General features: G+C 40.3%; 1 protein-coding gene across 1 annotated transcript in view; it reads right to left on the bottom strand.

Moving 5' to 3' along the window:
• Positions 1 to 14,928, bottom strand: part of LOC117453359 (complexin-2) — a 67,714-nt gene that overhangs the window by 26,558 nt on the left and 26,228 nt on the right. Inside the window, exon 2 of the mRNA XM_034092175.2 lies at positions 3,785 to 3,947. Coding sequence (XP_033948066.1) covers positions 3,785 to 3,815 — 31 coding nt within the window. The 5' untranslated portion in view covers positions 3,816 to 3,947. The remainder of the gene's footprint in view (positions 1 to 3,784; positions 3,948 to 14,928) is intronic.

The raw sequence follows: 14,928 nt of genomic DNA, 5'->3' as shown, positions 1-14,928 counted from the left end.
ATTAAACTTCAGAAAAGAGACCAGAACCACGGGGACCCACGGACAATCAGATCCAATGAAAAACAGCCCGGAGGATAATAAGAACCGATCCAGAAGGCGGTCAACGTGAACAAATCTAAAAAAGAGAGGGGACAGCAAAGCCCAGACCCAATTAGTCTGAACATAATTTAGCCCCGGCCCGGCTCGAAACGAAATGAGGGAGAGGGGGAGACATTTAAGAGAGAAAAAAGGTTTAGGTGCGTTGAGAGAGCAGGGGAATAAAAGAGATGGAATCGATGGGATTGAAAAGCGAGAGGAAGAAATGAGAACGGGGCGACGAGGGGAGGAGAAATGAAAGTCAAATGGAGGATGAGGGAGAAGGCTATAAAGGAATACATCTGGTTGTGTTCTGGCCGCTGGGCACTGAGCTGATGGAAGTAGATGAGAGGGTTGATTTAAGGAGACATTGACCTCTGACCTCACTTACAAGAACAGCCTTTTATATCCGCTCGTGCTGAATGAATCCAATCTCAGTCCATGTTCAAATCCCCTCGTGTGTAAATGAAAAGAAGGGGAAAAGCTACGTAAATAATTGATCTTGGAAAATAAAAAATGATTACGTTATCCTGATTGTAAATGACGTAACAAAGTTGCCTTGATTAAAAAGAATAACACAATTAATTTCATAGTTAAATTCAATAAATAAATACTTTATTTCATGTAATTATAATCGTTAAGATATGGCATATTGGTGATATGTTACACCAATATGCGTAAGTGTTGTCTCTTGTGCCTAGGAACTAATGTGTGTCCATGCACTGGTACTGCGTGTTTTGTTGATGCACTGAACTCAACGTGGGCGGACGTCTTTTATTGAAGCTCAGCTGCAGTCCTTCTCACAACGTTATGCAGAAAAGGAACTTTAAAGATTCATCTGCAAATAATCCAGAACTCTGCTGCCCGGATCCTCACCCGCACGGCCGCACCAACTCATCCGACCGCATCACCCCCATTCTCACTCAGCTCCACTGGCTTCGTGTACGCTACCGTATTGACGACAAAAACATTCTACTCATATACAAAGCTGTCCATAACCTTGCCCCCGTCTGCATCTCTGACCTCCTTCAGGAGTACACCCCCTCCCTCACCCTCCGCTCTTCGTCCGTAGGACTTCTTACCGTCCCAAGCTATCGCCTCAAAACCATGGGTGCTCGAGCTTTCAGCTGCTCGGCTCCCAGACTCTGGAGCACCCTGCCACGACGCATCCGACAGTCTGATTCCATAACTACATTCAAAACCCAACTCAAAACCCACCTGTTCAAACTGGCATTTTCCCTATAATCTGTACCCTGTGTCCTTTTGTGTCCTTTTGTGTCCTTTTGTGTCCTTTTGTAGTCCACTTCCTGTTGTTTGTCTTGTCTTACCCCGGCTGATACTTCACTAAATCCACTGTTTTAATTTGTAAGGTCAAATTGTAAATCTGTAACCCTGTAAGGTGTCCTTGGGTGTTATGAAAGGCGCCCCCCAAAATAAATGCATTATTATTATCTCTTTTCACGACAAGCGGCCAACGAGGTATTTGTTTCATGTTTTCAAGTGGGCGTCACGTCCTATTTTCATTCATATATGTGTAGCACACTATGCTAATGTCTTTGGCTACGTATGTGTTGTTCGTTGGTGTAGTTCTCACAGCGTAACGGAAGAAGGGACAAGATTAAAACTCCAAGAATAAGCGCCCGTTTTAAAGAACCGACCTGTGTCTGTGTCGTGAAGAGAGTCATGATATAATAAATATGTAATATATTCTGTAATGGAGTTAAAACAGAAACATTTTTCTTCTTTATTCCAACATTTTGAAGAGTGTCCTTGTTGTCTTTCTCGTGTCTGATAAGTTCACAAACTTCTGCCAAGGCCATGTACGTATCTATGTGTTATCTTTGTATCTATACTTAATAAATAAATACTCATACTGATAGTGACATGCATGAAGCGGCTTTTTGCCATGCAATGCTTCAAGCCCTATTATTCCCTTTTAGGTTGTCTGATCCGTCTCCTGTATGATATAGGTTTGTGTGCATGTAAATGGTCTGCAAAGGGTCAAATCCCTGTTTCCTCCACAGGGAATTTCTGTAACACTGAATAAACATTCATAAGTCATTATCTGTTGCTAAAATAAGGTAAAAAAAAGGTTTTGCTTGGCGCGCGAACATTATGTCAATTAGCTGTGTCTTAATACTAGGGTTAGGGTTAGTTGAGCAGGCATTAGGGCTACCTCGAATACCATTTTTCGGGCTCCGCATATTCGGTAGTAATCAGCAGCGACACGTGTATTTCGGTTTATTCCCGGCATTCTTTTTGTTATTCTACAGTATTGTTGTTTTATAGTTATTTGTTAATGTAACCCAATTTGTGTTCTTTGAAATTGAAAAGGATATTGTGTTTCTTACTTTCGTTGCAGTTGTGTATGTCTTAAGTGTAATTTGGCTTGGCTTCCTATTTTGTATGGACATGCTTTTATTTTGAAGGAGAGTTAGCGCTGTTGACAGGAAGTTGTTGTTGCTATGGAAACAACGTGACGGAGAGTAATGGAGAAAAAGTCATATCTACATATAAAGACGGAGAAAGTTAACGATAACGTTTATGGCTAAGTGTTAGCACCCCCCGAAGAGGCACAAGCTCTTACGTTGATATTGGAGATTTCAATAAATAAAAAAATAAAAACGAATATCTGAATAACGAAATTGAAACCCGAATACTCCAACAAACGAATATGTGGATATTCGGATATTCGTGTACAGCCCTAGCAGGTATTTGCTCATATTCCAAAGCATCAATAATCGATAACGGTATTTTAAGATGTGATGGAAAACGTTAAGCAGTTTGATGATTGTTAATCTCCGGGCTCAAATAACAACACTTTCTCAAATTAAGAAATCTTTCACCAAACACTAATCAGTTCTCCCTGAGCCTGTGGAAGAACTTTCCATGGCTCCACTCAGCTGAGTTATATACTTCATATACTATGCACTTCTTTAAAGAGATGTACGTACTGCAGGGGTGTCAAACTCAATTTCATTGCGGGCCACATTCGCATAAAGGTTGCACACGAAGGGCCGGTTGTAACTATATAAATAATATATATATATAAAATAATGTATTATATTACATTATTGCCTCTCAATTGGATTATTATCGGATAGGATAATAACTTAGTAATTAACTCCGTCTGAAAGCAGAAGTCCAGGCCAAATAATTGCAAGTCTCTTCAGTGGGCATGTCACAAAACGAGATGCATTGTGGGACATGTAGTTTATGGGCAACCTGCTTCTGTAAAGTGGCATGTAACCGTATAATAAACGTATTATAATCTTTGCAAGCTCTTGCGGGGCCACATAAAATGAAGTCGCGGGCCGGATTTGGCCCCCGGGCCTTGAGTTTGAGACCCCTGACGTACTGTAACCTGTTTGAACCACTACAGTAGGGTTAGGGTTCATTTAGCAGGAATTGATGGATAATGGTGTTTCAAAATGTGATGGAAAACGTTAAGCAGTTTGATGATTGTTAATCTCCCGGGCTCCATTGCCAACATGCGACTCAGGACGATGAACACACATTCAAACGAGGCCCATTATTTGCTGGCAGATGTTCTCCCTTTCATTCAGTTGGAACCAGCAGAAGAACACGGCGTTACTGGGCTCTGAAACCACTTCAAGAGTTGAATTGATTCTTGTTCCCACATGATGGCAACGTGGAACATTGGCAGGTTAAATGCATAAAAAGAAGGTGGCTTTAGTCGAGTACTTACCACCTAAAGCTTGCTTCATTACAAAATCCATGGTTGCTGCTGATTCGTGTGGTTGATCTTCTCAAAACCAAAGAGAGCTGAGCATGTAGCCGCCGGATCTCTGGGAGTCTTTGTCCTTCTCACTTTCCCCTTCGAATGTTGGGATGAAGAACGTCTTCTGGACCTGAGAGAGAAGACCTTAGTTAAATAAATATCCCGTGAAACCTTAGTTTTAAAACACATATTAGTACATGAAAGTGTTCTGTTGTGTCTTCTGAGGAAGAATGCATGTATATGTTGACTATCATGACTTTGAGAAAGAGATAAGAATAATGTAGAAATTGACTGTAAAATTCTGGATGACTTTAAGAAAGAGACCGGAGAAAACACTTTCTGAGGTCGACTTGTTTCACTTTCAAGAACAAAAATGAGACGTCTACAAAATACAGAACAAACAGGTTTGCAGAGAGGAAACTTATTTAAAGGTTTATCTCATAAATGCAGGACTGTATATTTTATCAGGAGCCACCACAGCTGCATTTACCTCTATGATCGATTTCTGTGGGCCGGGATATATCTTTCATTTACAAATCCATCTCCAAGACGTCAATGTTTACACCAAAAGCGAGAGACAGTAGATTACGCTGATGTTAAGACAACAGATAATGTGGTCTTCTTAACGCTGTCCACCCGAGACAGGAATCCCATTCTGTGAAGAGCACGGATCGATACTGAGGTCATTTATGCATCTACTCACGGTCCCACATCTGTCTGAAAGTCAATACAATGGATCAGTCATCTTCTATCGCTGACTGCGGATACATATGTCATGGTAAATGAAACCATGTGGTCTTCTAACTCCGTATGACACACTCAGCGTGCATGCTTCTTGATACAATCACTGTGTGGTGGATTGAATGTCAAACAATGAATTTCAAAACGAGTTGGAGTGCAAAGTGATATTTAAAAACCCATGTCGAATATTAGCGACTGTCTTTAAAGGAGAGGAGTAAAAAGAAGAAAAAAAATGTTGCAATGAAATGCAACTTGCTTTAGACAGGAAGTAAACACGAGCAGGAACACAGTTTTGATTTTTTGATTTTTGATTTGATATACTTTATTAATCCCCGTGGGGAAATTGTTTCTCTGCATTCGACCCATCCTAGTGTTAGGAGCAGTGGGCTGCCATTTTGAACGGCGCCCGGGGAGCAGTGTGGGGAACGGTGCCTTGCTCAGGGACACCTCGGTAGCACTTGGTCTTGCCGGGACTTGAACTGGTGACCTTCCAGTTGCCAAGCCAAGTCCCTATCGACTTCGACACCACCGACCCACCGTTTGGGCTCTACAGTGTTTAAAGACTGGTTCGTGGAAAAGAAAATGTGAACAGACTTGGACGGTTACAGAAAACCTCGATCAGCGCTGCCGTTGTTTGAAGTTACGTCTCGGTCACCGCAGTTCTAGCCGTTGTCACGTAGTAGAACAGACTAATTTCTCTTAGCTGAAGCAACACGAAGATAAACGACAGCCTGAAACACATGATCTTTTACTTGATACAGTCATATCAGTAATATCTTATAATCCGGGTTGAGCAGAACAGAAGAAGTTTATTCTCAAAGCTGCCCCCTCTTTCATAAATCCATTAGTGTCCACCAAGATAGAATCCTCCACATGTATTGGCAAACCAGAACCTCATTTCCATTTTGAAAAAGATCCCCCCCCTGCGCCAAGGTGTCACTTTGCTACCAAGGTGTCACTTTGCTACCAAGGTGTCACTTCGCCACCAAGGTGTCACTTTGCTAATATTTGCCAGAGCAGGGACTGCAGATTATTTTGGGAGGCAACGGGGGAGGAGAGGCCAAGCGGGACACAAAATCAATTTGTAACTATGACCGAGCGCTTCAGGGGCTGAAGGGCCTAATTTCTACACACACACACACACACACACACACACACACACACACACACACACACACACACACACACACACAGACAGAGAACACAACTTCACTAGGTTAACAAATATACTCTGATAAGCGTGCGTGCTACTCTGTCCATGTGACTGTTATTTTGTATATTTTGATTGATGTGCTTTTATGTATGTCTTAATGTGTGCATATGTGTCTGTTGATTGTATATATATATATAGAATATACATAATTGTATACATATTTTTATATATATTTGTATTTTTGTATTCCTCGGGATTGTGGGAAACGGTATTTCGATCTCTCTGTCTGTACACACAAACTGAAAGGTTGACACACTGAACCTTGAGCGAGGATAGGAAACTGGAAACATATCTGTGTGTTCGTGTGTATGGATAAAACAAATAAAACCTATGTATACATGTGTGTGTCTGTTAGGGCTGAACGATTAATCGATTTTAAATCGAAATCGCGATTTTAAATTATGCGATTATCAAATCGCAAAGCCTGCGATTTTTTTTAACAATTTTTTTTTTCTTCTTGTGTGTCAGTCATCCACACCAATCAGAAGTGCTGTGCTCCACATGTACCAGCCATTGTTAACCAATCAGAAGCGGCCCATGATAGAAGGTGATAGACAGATTGATCCAATCACCTGCCAAGTGCTTCTGAAAGTGCCTGCCCTTTCCAAATGGCTTCCAACGGAGCTTTAGATGCTTTGGTGAAACTAACCGTCTGAGTCAGGTTAGTAATGCTCCATCACGTGTTTCTATTACAGGGAGAATCTTAAACTGAAGCTCGACTGTAAATCAGCCCAACGGAAGTTTCATGTAAGTTTAGTTCTTTCACTTGTAGCTCGGGCTGCGGGGTGCTAGAGACGGGAGTACGTTGATGCGACCTTCCTAGCCGGAGATATGGCCGCATTTTACAATAAACTTCCGTTGGGTCGCTTAAAAACAAATATCGCAATTTGCGGGGGTGTGTGTGTGGTGTGTGTGTGTGTGTGTGTGTGTGTGTGTGTGTGTGTGTGTGTGTGTGTGTGTGTGTGTGTGTGTGTGTGTGTGTGTGTGTGTGTGTGTGTGTGTGTGTGTGTGTGTGTGTGTGTGTGTGTGTGTGTGTGTGTGTGTGTGTGTGTGTGTGTGTGTGTGTGTGTGTGTGTGTGTGTGTGTGTGTGGGTGTGTGTGTGTGTGTGGGTGTGTGTGTGGCCTCTGGTGTTTGTGGTCAGGCAGCAGAACATTTCTCTTATCGTTACAGAAACAGACTCAAGGAGACACTAATGGAATAAAGGGAAGATGCTGCTGTCAGACAAGCACATCTAGAAGGAAATGAAGCACACACACACACACACACACACACACACACACACACACACTTGTATTGAGGGCATACAGTTCCAACCCTTGACATTAAAACCCTGAATCCGTCCAAGATTTCTTCTCAGAACTGATATTACATTGTCTATGTTTATTTGACTATGGACTCTTTCCCCTTGCCATACTAAGCATCGTTGGTGCCACAGATCTTTAACAATCCTACAGATGTTGTTGTTGTTGTTGCTGTTGTTGTTGTTGTTGTTGTTGATTGGATAAGATTTACTTTATTGATCCAAATAAGTGTTTCTTTTTGCATTTTGTGCATTTTCTTTAGATTTTTTTTTAGATTTCTTGATATTTGTTCAAATCATTTTAAGATATTTATTAAAATTGTTTTATTTCAATTATCTTTGAATTATTTTATTAATATTAACCTATATTTTTTTGTATTTAACTTGTTTGTATGTTGATCTTGTTAATATCTTTTTAATATTGATTTGATATAAATATTGATTTGAACAGGTTTGAAATGGTTTTGATTGCAAACGGCTTGCTTTGGCTGCAAGCGGCTTCCTCTCCAGCACAACCAGGACGCTCTTAGAAAACCCTTCATGTGAAGAACACGGGTACAAGTCACCCTGCGTGTTATCGCGGAGCAGCATCACTCCACCTGCCTCCTTTCCATCCTCCATCCAAGCCGTTATGTAACAGCTGATCAGTGGGTGGTGTTTAGAAGCTGGAGCAGCTCTCACTCAACTGAACTCCTCCATGCTGCTTTCAAACCTTGCATAACCCTCCCTTTCACACAGGGCCACATATACCATACAATACACTGTTCAGCACCCGAGGGCACCCTCCATCATCTCCCATCCCCCAACCTTTCTCCTTCCTGCTCCACCACGCTTTCTTCCTCTTCTTCTTCTAGTTATGATGATTGTGATGTGCAATATGTGACATGTACTGTATGTAGTAGCATGTGTTGTTTGCATTTTATTGTTCACTTTTATCCATTCGCCTCTATCTACTTGTCTTTCATCCCATTTGTATTTCCACATGTATATTTTCCAGATGTATATATATCTTTTGTTTTTTATTCTTTAACTTTTTACATTTGTAATGCTATTTTATTTCTATTTCTGAAATATTTTGGACTGTTTATTTCTTGTGTCTTAATTTCTCTTATGTACATTGCCTTGTGTTTTTTATGCTGCTGCAACGCAAACATGCCTCAAATTGGGATCAATAAAGTACCATCTATCTATCCATCTATCCATCTATCCATATATCCATCCATCTATCCATCTATCCATCCATCCATCTATCCATCTATCCATCCATCTATCTATCCATCTATCCATCTATCCATCTATCCATCCATCTATCCATCTATCCATCCATCTATCCATCCATCCATCTATCCATCTATCCATATATCCATCCATCTATCCATCCATCTATCCATCTATCCATCTATCCATCCATCTATCCATCTATCCATCTATCCATCCATCCATCTATCCATCCATCTATCCATCTATCCATCTATCCATCTATCCATCCATCTATCCATTCATCCATCCATCTATCTATCCATCTATCCATCCATCTATCCATCCATCTATCCATATATCCATCCATCCATCTATCCATCTATCCATCCATCTATCCATCTATCCATCCATCCATCTATCCATCCATATATCCATCCATCCATCTATCCATCTATCCATCTATCCATCCATCTATCCATCCATCCATCTATCCATCTATCCATCTATCCATCTATCCATCCATCCATCTATCCATCCATCTATCCATCTATCCATCCATCTATCCATCCATCCATCCATCTAGCTATCCATCCATCCATCTATCTATCTATCCATCCATCTATCCATATATCCATCCATCTATCTATCCATCTATCCATCTATCCATCTATCCATCCATCCATCCATCTATCTATCCATCCATCCATCTATCTATCCATCTATCCATCTATCCATCCATCTATCCATCCATCTATCCATCCATCTATCCATCCACCTATCCATCCATCCATCCATCTATCCATCTATCCATCCATCTATTCATCTATCCATCCATCCATCTATCCATCTATCCATCCATCCATCCATCTATCCATTTATCCATCCATCCATCTATCCATCCATCCATCTATCCATCCATCCATCTATCCATCTATCCATCTATCTATCCATCTATCCATATATCCATCCATCCATCTATCCATCTATCCATCCATCCATCTATCCATCTATCCATCCATCTATCCATCTATCCATCTATCCATCTATCCATCTATCCATCTATCCATCCATCTATCCATCCATCTATCCATCCATCTATCCATCCATCCATCTATCCATATATCCATCCATCTATCCATCCATCCATCCATCTATCCATCCATCTATCCATCTATCCATCTATCCATATCAATCTATCTTTCTTTATGCTGTTGATGTATTGTGATTTTAAAAAGTTGATCAATGGGGACTGTCCACGACACTATAGACCAATAAACTAAACTAAACTCTTCTTCTTCCTTTTTAATTTCAGAATCCCTGCGCCGGCACTGGTGCGTAACGTGGATAATGTTATCAGAGCCGGGCAGATCCTATCCCGTTAATTGGAAGTTGTTTTTCCGAGTTTCGCAGCCGGAGACGAGGTTTGGGAGCGGCTCGGGAAGAGAAGACGAGTCTGTCAACGCTTCGTGTTCCTGACAGGCGACGGAGAGGTGTTATAAGGAGAAAAAAGAAGGAGAGAAAAGCTTGAAATGTGTCTGATTTCAGGTCAAATATGACATGTCCATTACAGGAGGTCCTACCGGTGTGAAGGGAGAACAAGTGGATCCAATAGCTGTTGTTCCTTCTTTTCAACAAATTACATTGAAAAATGTACATGACTAATGTGTTATAGTCCATCTCCTTATAGTAAAAAGTACGAAAACATGGTCAAATCATTGTGTTATTTTAACAGGTTTTTGATCATATGACTGAAAGAGGTTTGTCGTCAATACAAGCTGAAGAGAAATTAGTTTAGACGTTAAAGTAATGAGTTTATACCACAGTTATTATCCATTGTATGCGTCCTAACCACAGCCATTGTTAACAGGTGGTTTAGTAAAACATCTTAACGTCATAAGAAAAAGAAAATCTTAAAAAAGTGGTGTTTCTTTTAATTTAGAACAGGGGTGTCAAACTCAAGGCCCGGGGGCCAAATCCGGCCCGCGACTTCATTTCATGTGGCCCGCAAGAGCTCTGAAAGAATGTAATATGTTTATTATACGGTTACAGGCCAATTTACAGATGCACGATGTCAATAAACTACATGTCCCATTAGACTTTTTTTCAGAATTTGGCTTTTCTTTTAAAATAATTTTGTGACATTCTCACTGAAGAGACTTGCACTTATTTGCCCTAGACTTCTGCTTTCAGACGTAGTTATCTATGAAGCTTTTACCCTATCCGATAATAATCCAATGCAGAGGCAATAAAGTAATATAATACATGATTTTAAATATATAAAATATTTATATATAGTCTTAAAGTTACAACCGGCCCTTTGAGTGCAACCATAATGCTGATGTGGCCCGTGATAAAATTGAGTTTGACACCCCTGCTTTAGAAGATCCGCACATCCAGTTTAAACACAAACATGTTTCTATTGCTCTGTATATTAGTCAGCATTGAACTGAAGGAATGTACATGACATTTGAAATGCCATGTCAACATGCATTTCTGAAATCGGCCTGACGGAGTGAAACCTTTTGTTCAGGAGACTCATGAAGGTTCCCAACGAAGTAAGATGACCTGGAAGTCACATGATAAGAGCTCTTTGATCCATCCTTTACGAAAGGGAAGGAGATGATGCCTTGCGGCCGCAATATGTCACATGGCACAACATTCGGCCTTTCATGGAACAACCGATCGTGACCGAGAAACGCTCTTCATGTCAGTGACGCTGCGTATTCTGCATTTAATAAATGATGTTGTCACTTGCAAAAGAGCTTATATGTTTTTAACGTCTTGCTTATCAATGTGAAATGATCAGATAGTTTCGTGTTTGCTGAGCTGTGTGGGCTTTCTTAGGCTTTTTTAAACATGTTATAAATGTGTAGGTCTACCAGTTATGCATATATTGCATAAAGTTTTGTTTATTTATTTGATTTATTCACAATATGTTCATACAAGCATACTTATTGGGATTATTGTGGATTAAAATGTATGAAAAAGAGGGTGAGCAAACATTCCCTTGTTTCTGTTGTCCATGTTTATAAAGCCTGAATAAAACACAACAAGAAGTATCTCGATGTGGCCATTGTAGTCCTCTGTACGGAGAAAGAGTCTCCTCGCGTCAGAGAAGTCTCTTTTCCTAATTCCTGACAAACCCTCCTTTACTTCTTCTTTCCAAACCCCATCACGTTTCTCACTGAGGTTAAAGAATGTTGGTTAGGAAAGGACAAAGGATTTTGTGGACAATTCGACAACAACCTCGATCTCCATTTCACCTCAGGAACCTGGTCGGTTATTGTTCCTGCCGAAAAAAGAAATTCCCCAAAACAGAATCTAGGCATCAGATGAGCTCTCAAGGTTAGAGAAAACATCACACGATAAATCAAAGGTAAAATACCCCCTGTCCCCTTTAACTAGTTTGACTGACACACACACACACATGCACGCACACACACACACACACACACACACACACACACACACACACACACACACACACACACACACACACACACACACACACACACACACACACACACTGAGCCTGGGGACTGAATGGGTAAATCAATAAGGAGATGTGGATGAATGAAGCGGGGCGGATGTCTGACAGGAAGTGGTTCCTCCGTCAGGTTAGCATGACTCCACCGACAATCTGTCTCTATCTGTCGTGTAATCCTACGGTACAATATCTCTGCCATACTAGTGTCAGAATACCATTGATATGAAATGTATTTACTTATTTTGACTCACGATAAAGACTAAATGTTATTTTATCCATTTAACTTCTTGTGTTTTAACATTTTGTTTATACTGGTATTTGTTTTAAACACTTACTTCTTGTGTTTATATGAATATAAATATTTTCTTTTTTCTCTATTTATAGGTATTTCAATCTAAAATCCAATTTCCCCCAGGAGTAATGGATTTAATTTTGGTAACGCACTATTGTAATGTAATATTAGAAATATTTTGTATATAACTTTAGAGAGGACTCAGAATACTGTAGGACTGCTGCACTTTATTATTCTTAGAATTCTCCCAAAACGCACTTAATTGCAGGAAATGTATGATATGTTTGCACCTAATAGTAAGGATAATTACTGCCAAAAAGCCTTCAAAAAGAGTCCCCAGATAGCTCAGTGAGTCTGTTTGAAAAACGAGCAGTGTTTTAAAATGTTTCTTGTGGTTAAACAGCTAGTACAATTCATACTAATAGGATAAGTGAAAGAAAAATGTACAAGAAAGCCACATTCTTCACTTTCTTTTACTTGTTTAAAAGAGAAATGAGACTTAACTGAACAACAGCCTTAGTTCTTTGTTTCTGCACAGCCAGCTCATAGTAAAATATAGTCTCACACACACACACACACACAGCAGAAAAAGGTGTGTATCCAGAGTAAAAACACTGCTGTACACAACGACACATCACGTCGCAAAAAGTCACAGAACACAGGACACAAACTTGGTGAATGAATGAATGATGAGCTGCTAACTCTCACACCACATTACTTATTCATGAGACTTCGAGCTGATGAATTATTCCCTCAGCGCAGACTGAAAGGCACAGAAAGGCTACACGCTCCATTTCATATTTCCTCCCTTTGAAAGTGACCGACCCGCCTCGGATGTTGAAGGATCTGTAAATGATGTGAGGACGCTAATTCTAACTTGCATATTTAATATTGTAGTTAATATGGTTCTATTATAGCACGGACTTCCTGCAGGTTGTGACGGATTACCAATTACACAATTCTATTTCTGCTATGGCTTTATATATGATTAATGTGGTTGTAGTCTGATTAGCTGTTTCTATTTAAATTAAATACATTCTCTGACGTACCCAGATCATTTTTCTTGTATGTGTTCTTTCCTGCCTGGTTTTTTCCGGGTCATTTGTTTATTTCTCTCACTTTTTGTTTTGCCTGTTGGCGTTTTGTTGGTTTTGTAATATATCTGCTTTCTCTCTGGATGTGTGGAGGCAGGAGGACTCTCGGGGTGTAGTGGGTGGATGCTTGCTTTCCACTTCATGTTGTTTCTCATGTTCCTGTTGAGGTGTTCTAGACAAATGAAAAAGACTAAGTCCAAAAATGAAATATCTAGATAGTTTTTACACTATTACACTATTATTATTTTAAAGAGGAATTAAACATATTGTTTGAGCTGATGATGCTTTAATATACAAAATATATTGATAAAATAGTTTTTAGATGACGATTTCAGTAATGCCTGAAATAAGGTCTGTGGTTAACACAAGCTGAAGAGATTTTGAAGTGTTGTTCTCCATGTGTCAGTAAATACCCCACTGGTGAATTAAAAAATGGTGGATTCTAACAAGTGTCTAAACGAGACGACTAAACGTCATTACGCTCAACATTAGCCGCCTTTAGCTTAGCGGTGGTGACGTGAAGTCATGTGACCGTGCTGTAGTTCCTTTATAGCCCAACATTAGCCGCCTTTAGCTTAGCGGTGGTGACGTGAAGTCATGTGACCGTGCTGCATCTCCTTTATAGCCCAACATTAGCCACCTTTAGCTTAGCGGTGGTGACGTGAAGTCATGTGACCGTGCTGAAGTTCCTTTATAGCCCAACATTAGCCGCCTTTAGCTTAGCGGTGGTGACGTAAAGTCATGTGACCGTGCGGAAGTTCCTTTATAGCCCAACATTAGCCACCTTTAGCTTAGCGGTGGTGACGTGAAGTCATGTGACCGTGCTGTAGTTCCTTTATAGCCCAACATTAGCCACCTTTAGCTTAGCGGTGGTGACGTGAAGTCATGTGACCGTGCTGTAGTTCCTTTATAGCCCAACATTAGCCACCTTTAGCTTAGCGGTGGTGACGTGAAGTCATGCGACCGTGCTGTAGTTCCTTTATAGCCCAACATTAGCCACCTTTAGCTTAGCGGTGGTGACGTGAAGTCATGTGACCGTGCTGTAGTTCCTTTATAGCCCAACATTAGCCACCTTTAGCTTAGCGGTGGTGACGTGAAGTCATGCGACCGTGCTGTAGTTCCTTTATAGCCCAACATTAGCCACCTTTAGCTTAGCGGTGGTCACATGAAGTCATGCGACCGTGCTGTAGCTCCTTTATAGCCCAACATTAGCTTGTTAATATAAGTGTTTTTAATATGTTGAGATTATCCTGCTGAACTAAACGTGTAAGTATCATAAACGTTTGCCAAAGATCTTATTTTCTGCAGTAATCCTCAATCCAATGGGAAACCCCATTGGATTGCAGAGAGTGTGAATGAAACAGTGTTCATGTTTATTCACACTCTCTGCTGCACACCATCTGTTTCTGTCTCTCTCCCTCCTTTTGTTTCACACTGACTCTTCTCTCTATTGTGGGAGAATCTCACTGAGTCACTCTGTGTCTCCATTACAGCCTCAGCCTTTCTTCTTCATGTTCACTTCATGTAGAAACATAAATGCTGGTTGTGGTGGTTGGAGCTCATGGTTTAAAGTACGTCTTCAACCTACCAGCACATTTAAAACATGTTTCTGTACTTTATTCAAACCATTGTAACAAAGCTGTTGGAATCATTTATATGGATAATGTTGTTGTTTTTTATAATTTCCCAAATCAACAACATAAAAGTATTTCATCATAGCATCGTGAAAACAGAGGGGTTTGTTGACTATTTTTTTGTTTAAGTGTCTTCATACCCTTGTCTA

This window comes from Pseudochaenichthys georgianus, chromosome 10 (genome assembly GCF_902827115.2).
Source record: "Pseudochaenichthys georgianus chromosome 10, fPseGeo1.2, whole genome shotgun sequence".
Taxonomy (NCBI): Eukaryota; Metazoa; Chordata; class Actinopteri; order Perciformes; family Channichthyidae; genus Pseudochaenichthys; species Pseudochaenichthys georgianus.
The sequence above is the reverse complement of the archived record's forward strand: the minus strand, read 5'-3'. Positions and strand labels throughout refer to the sequence as shown.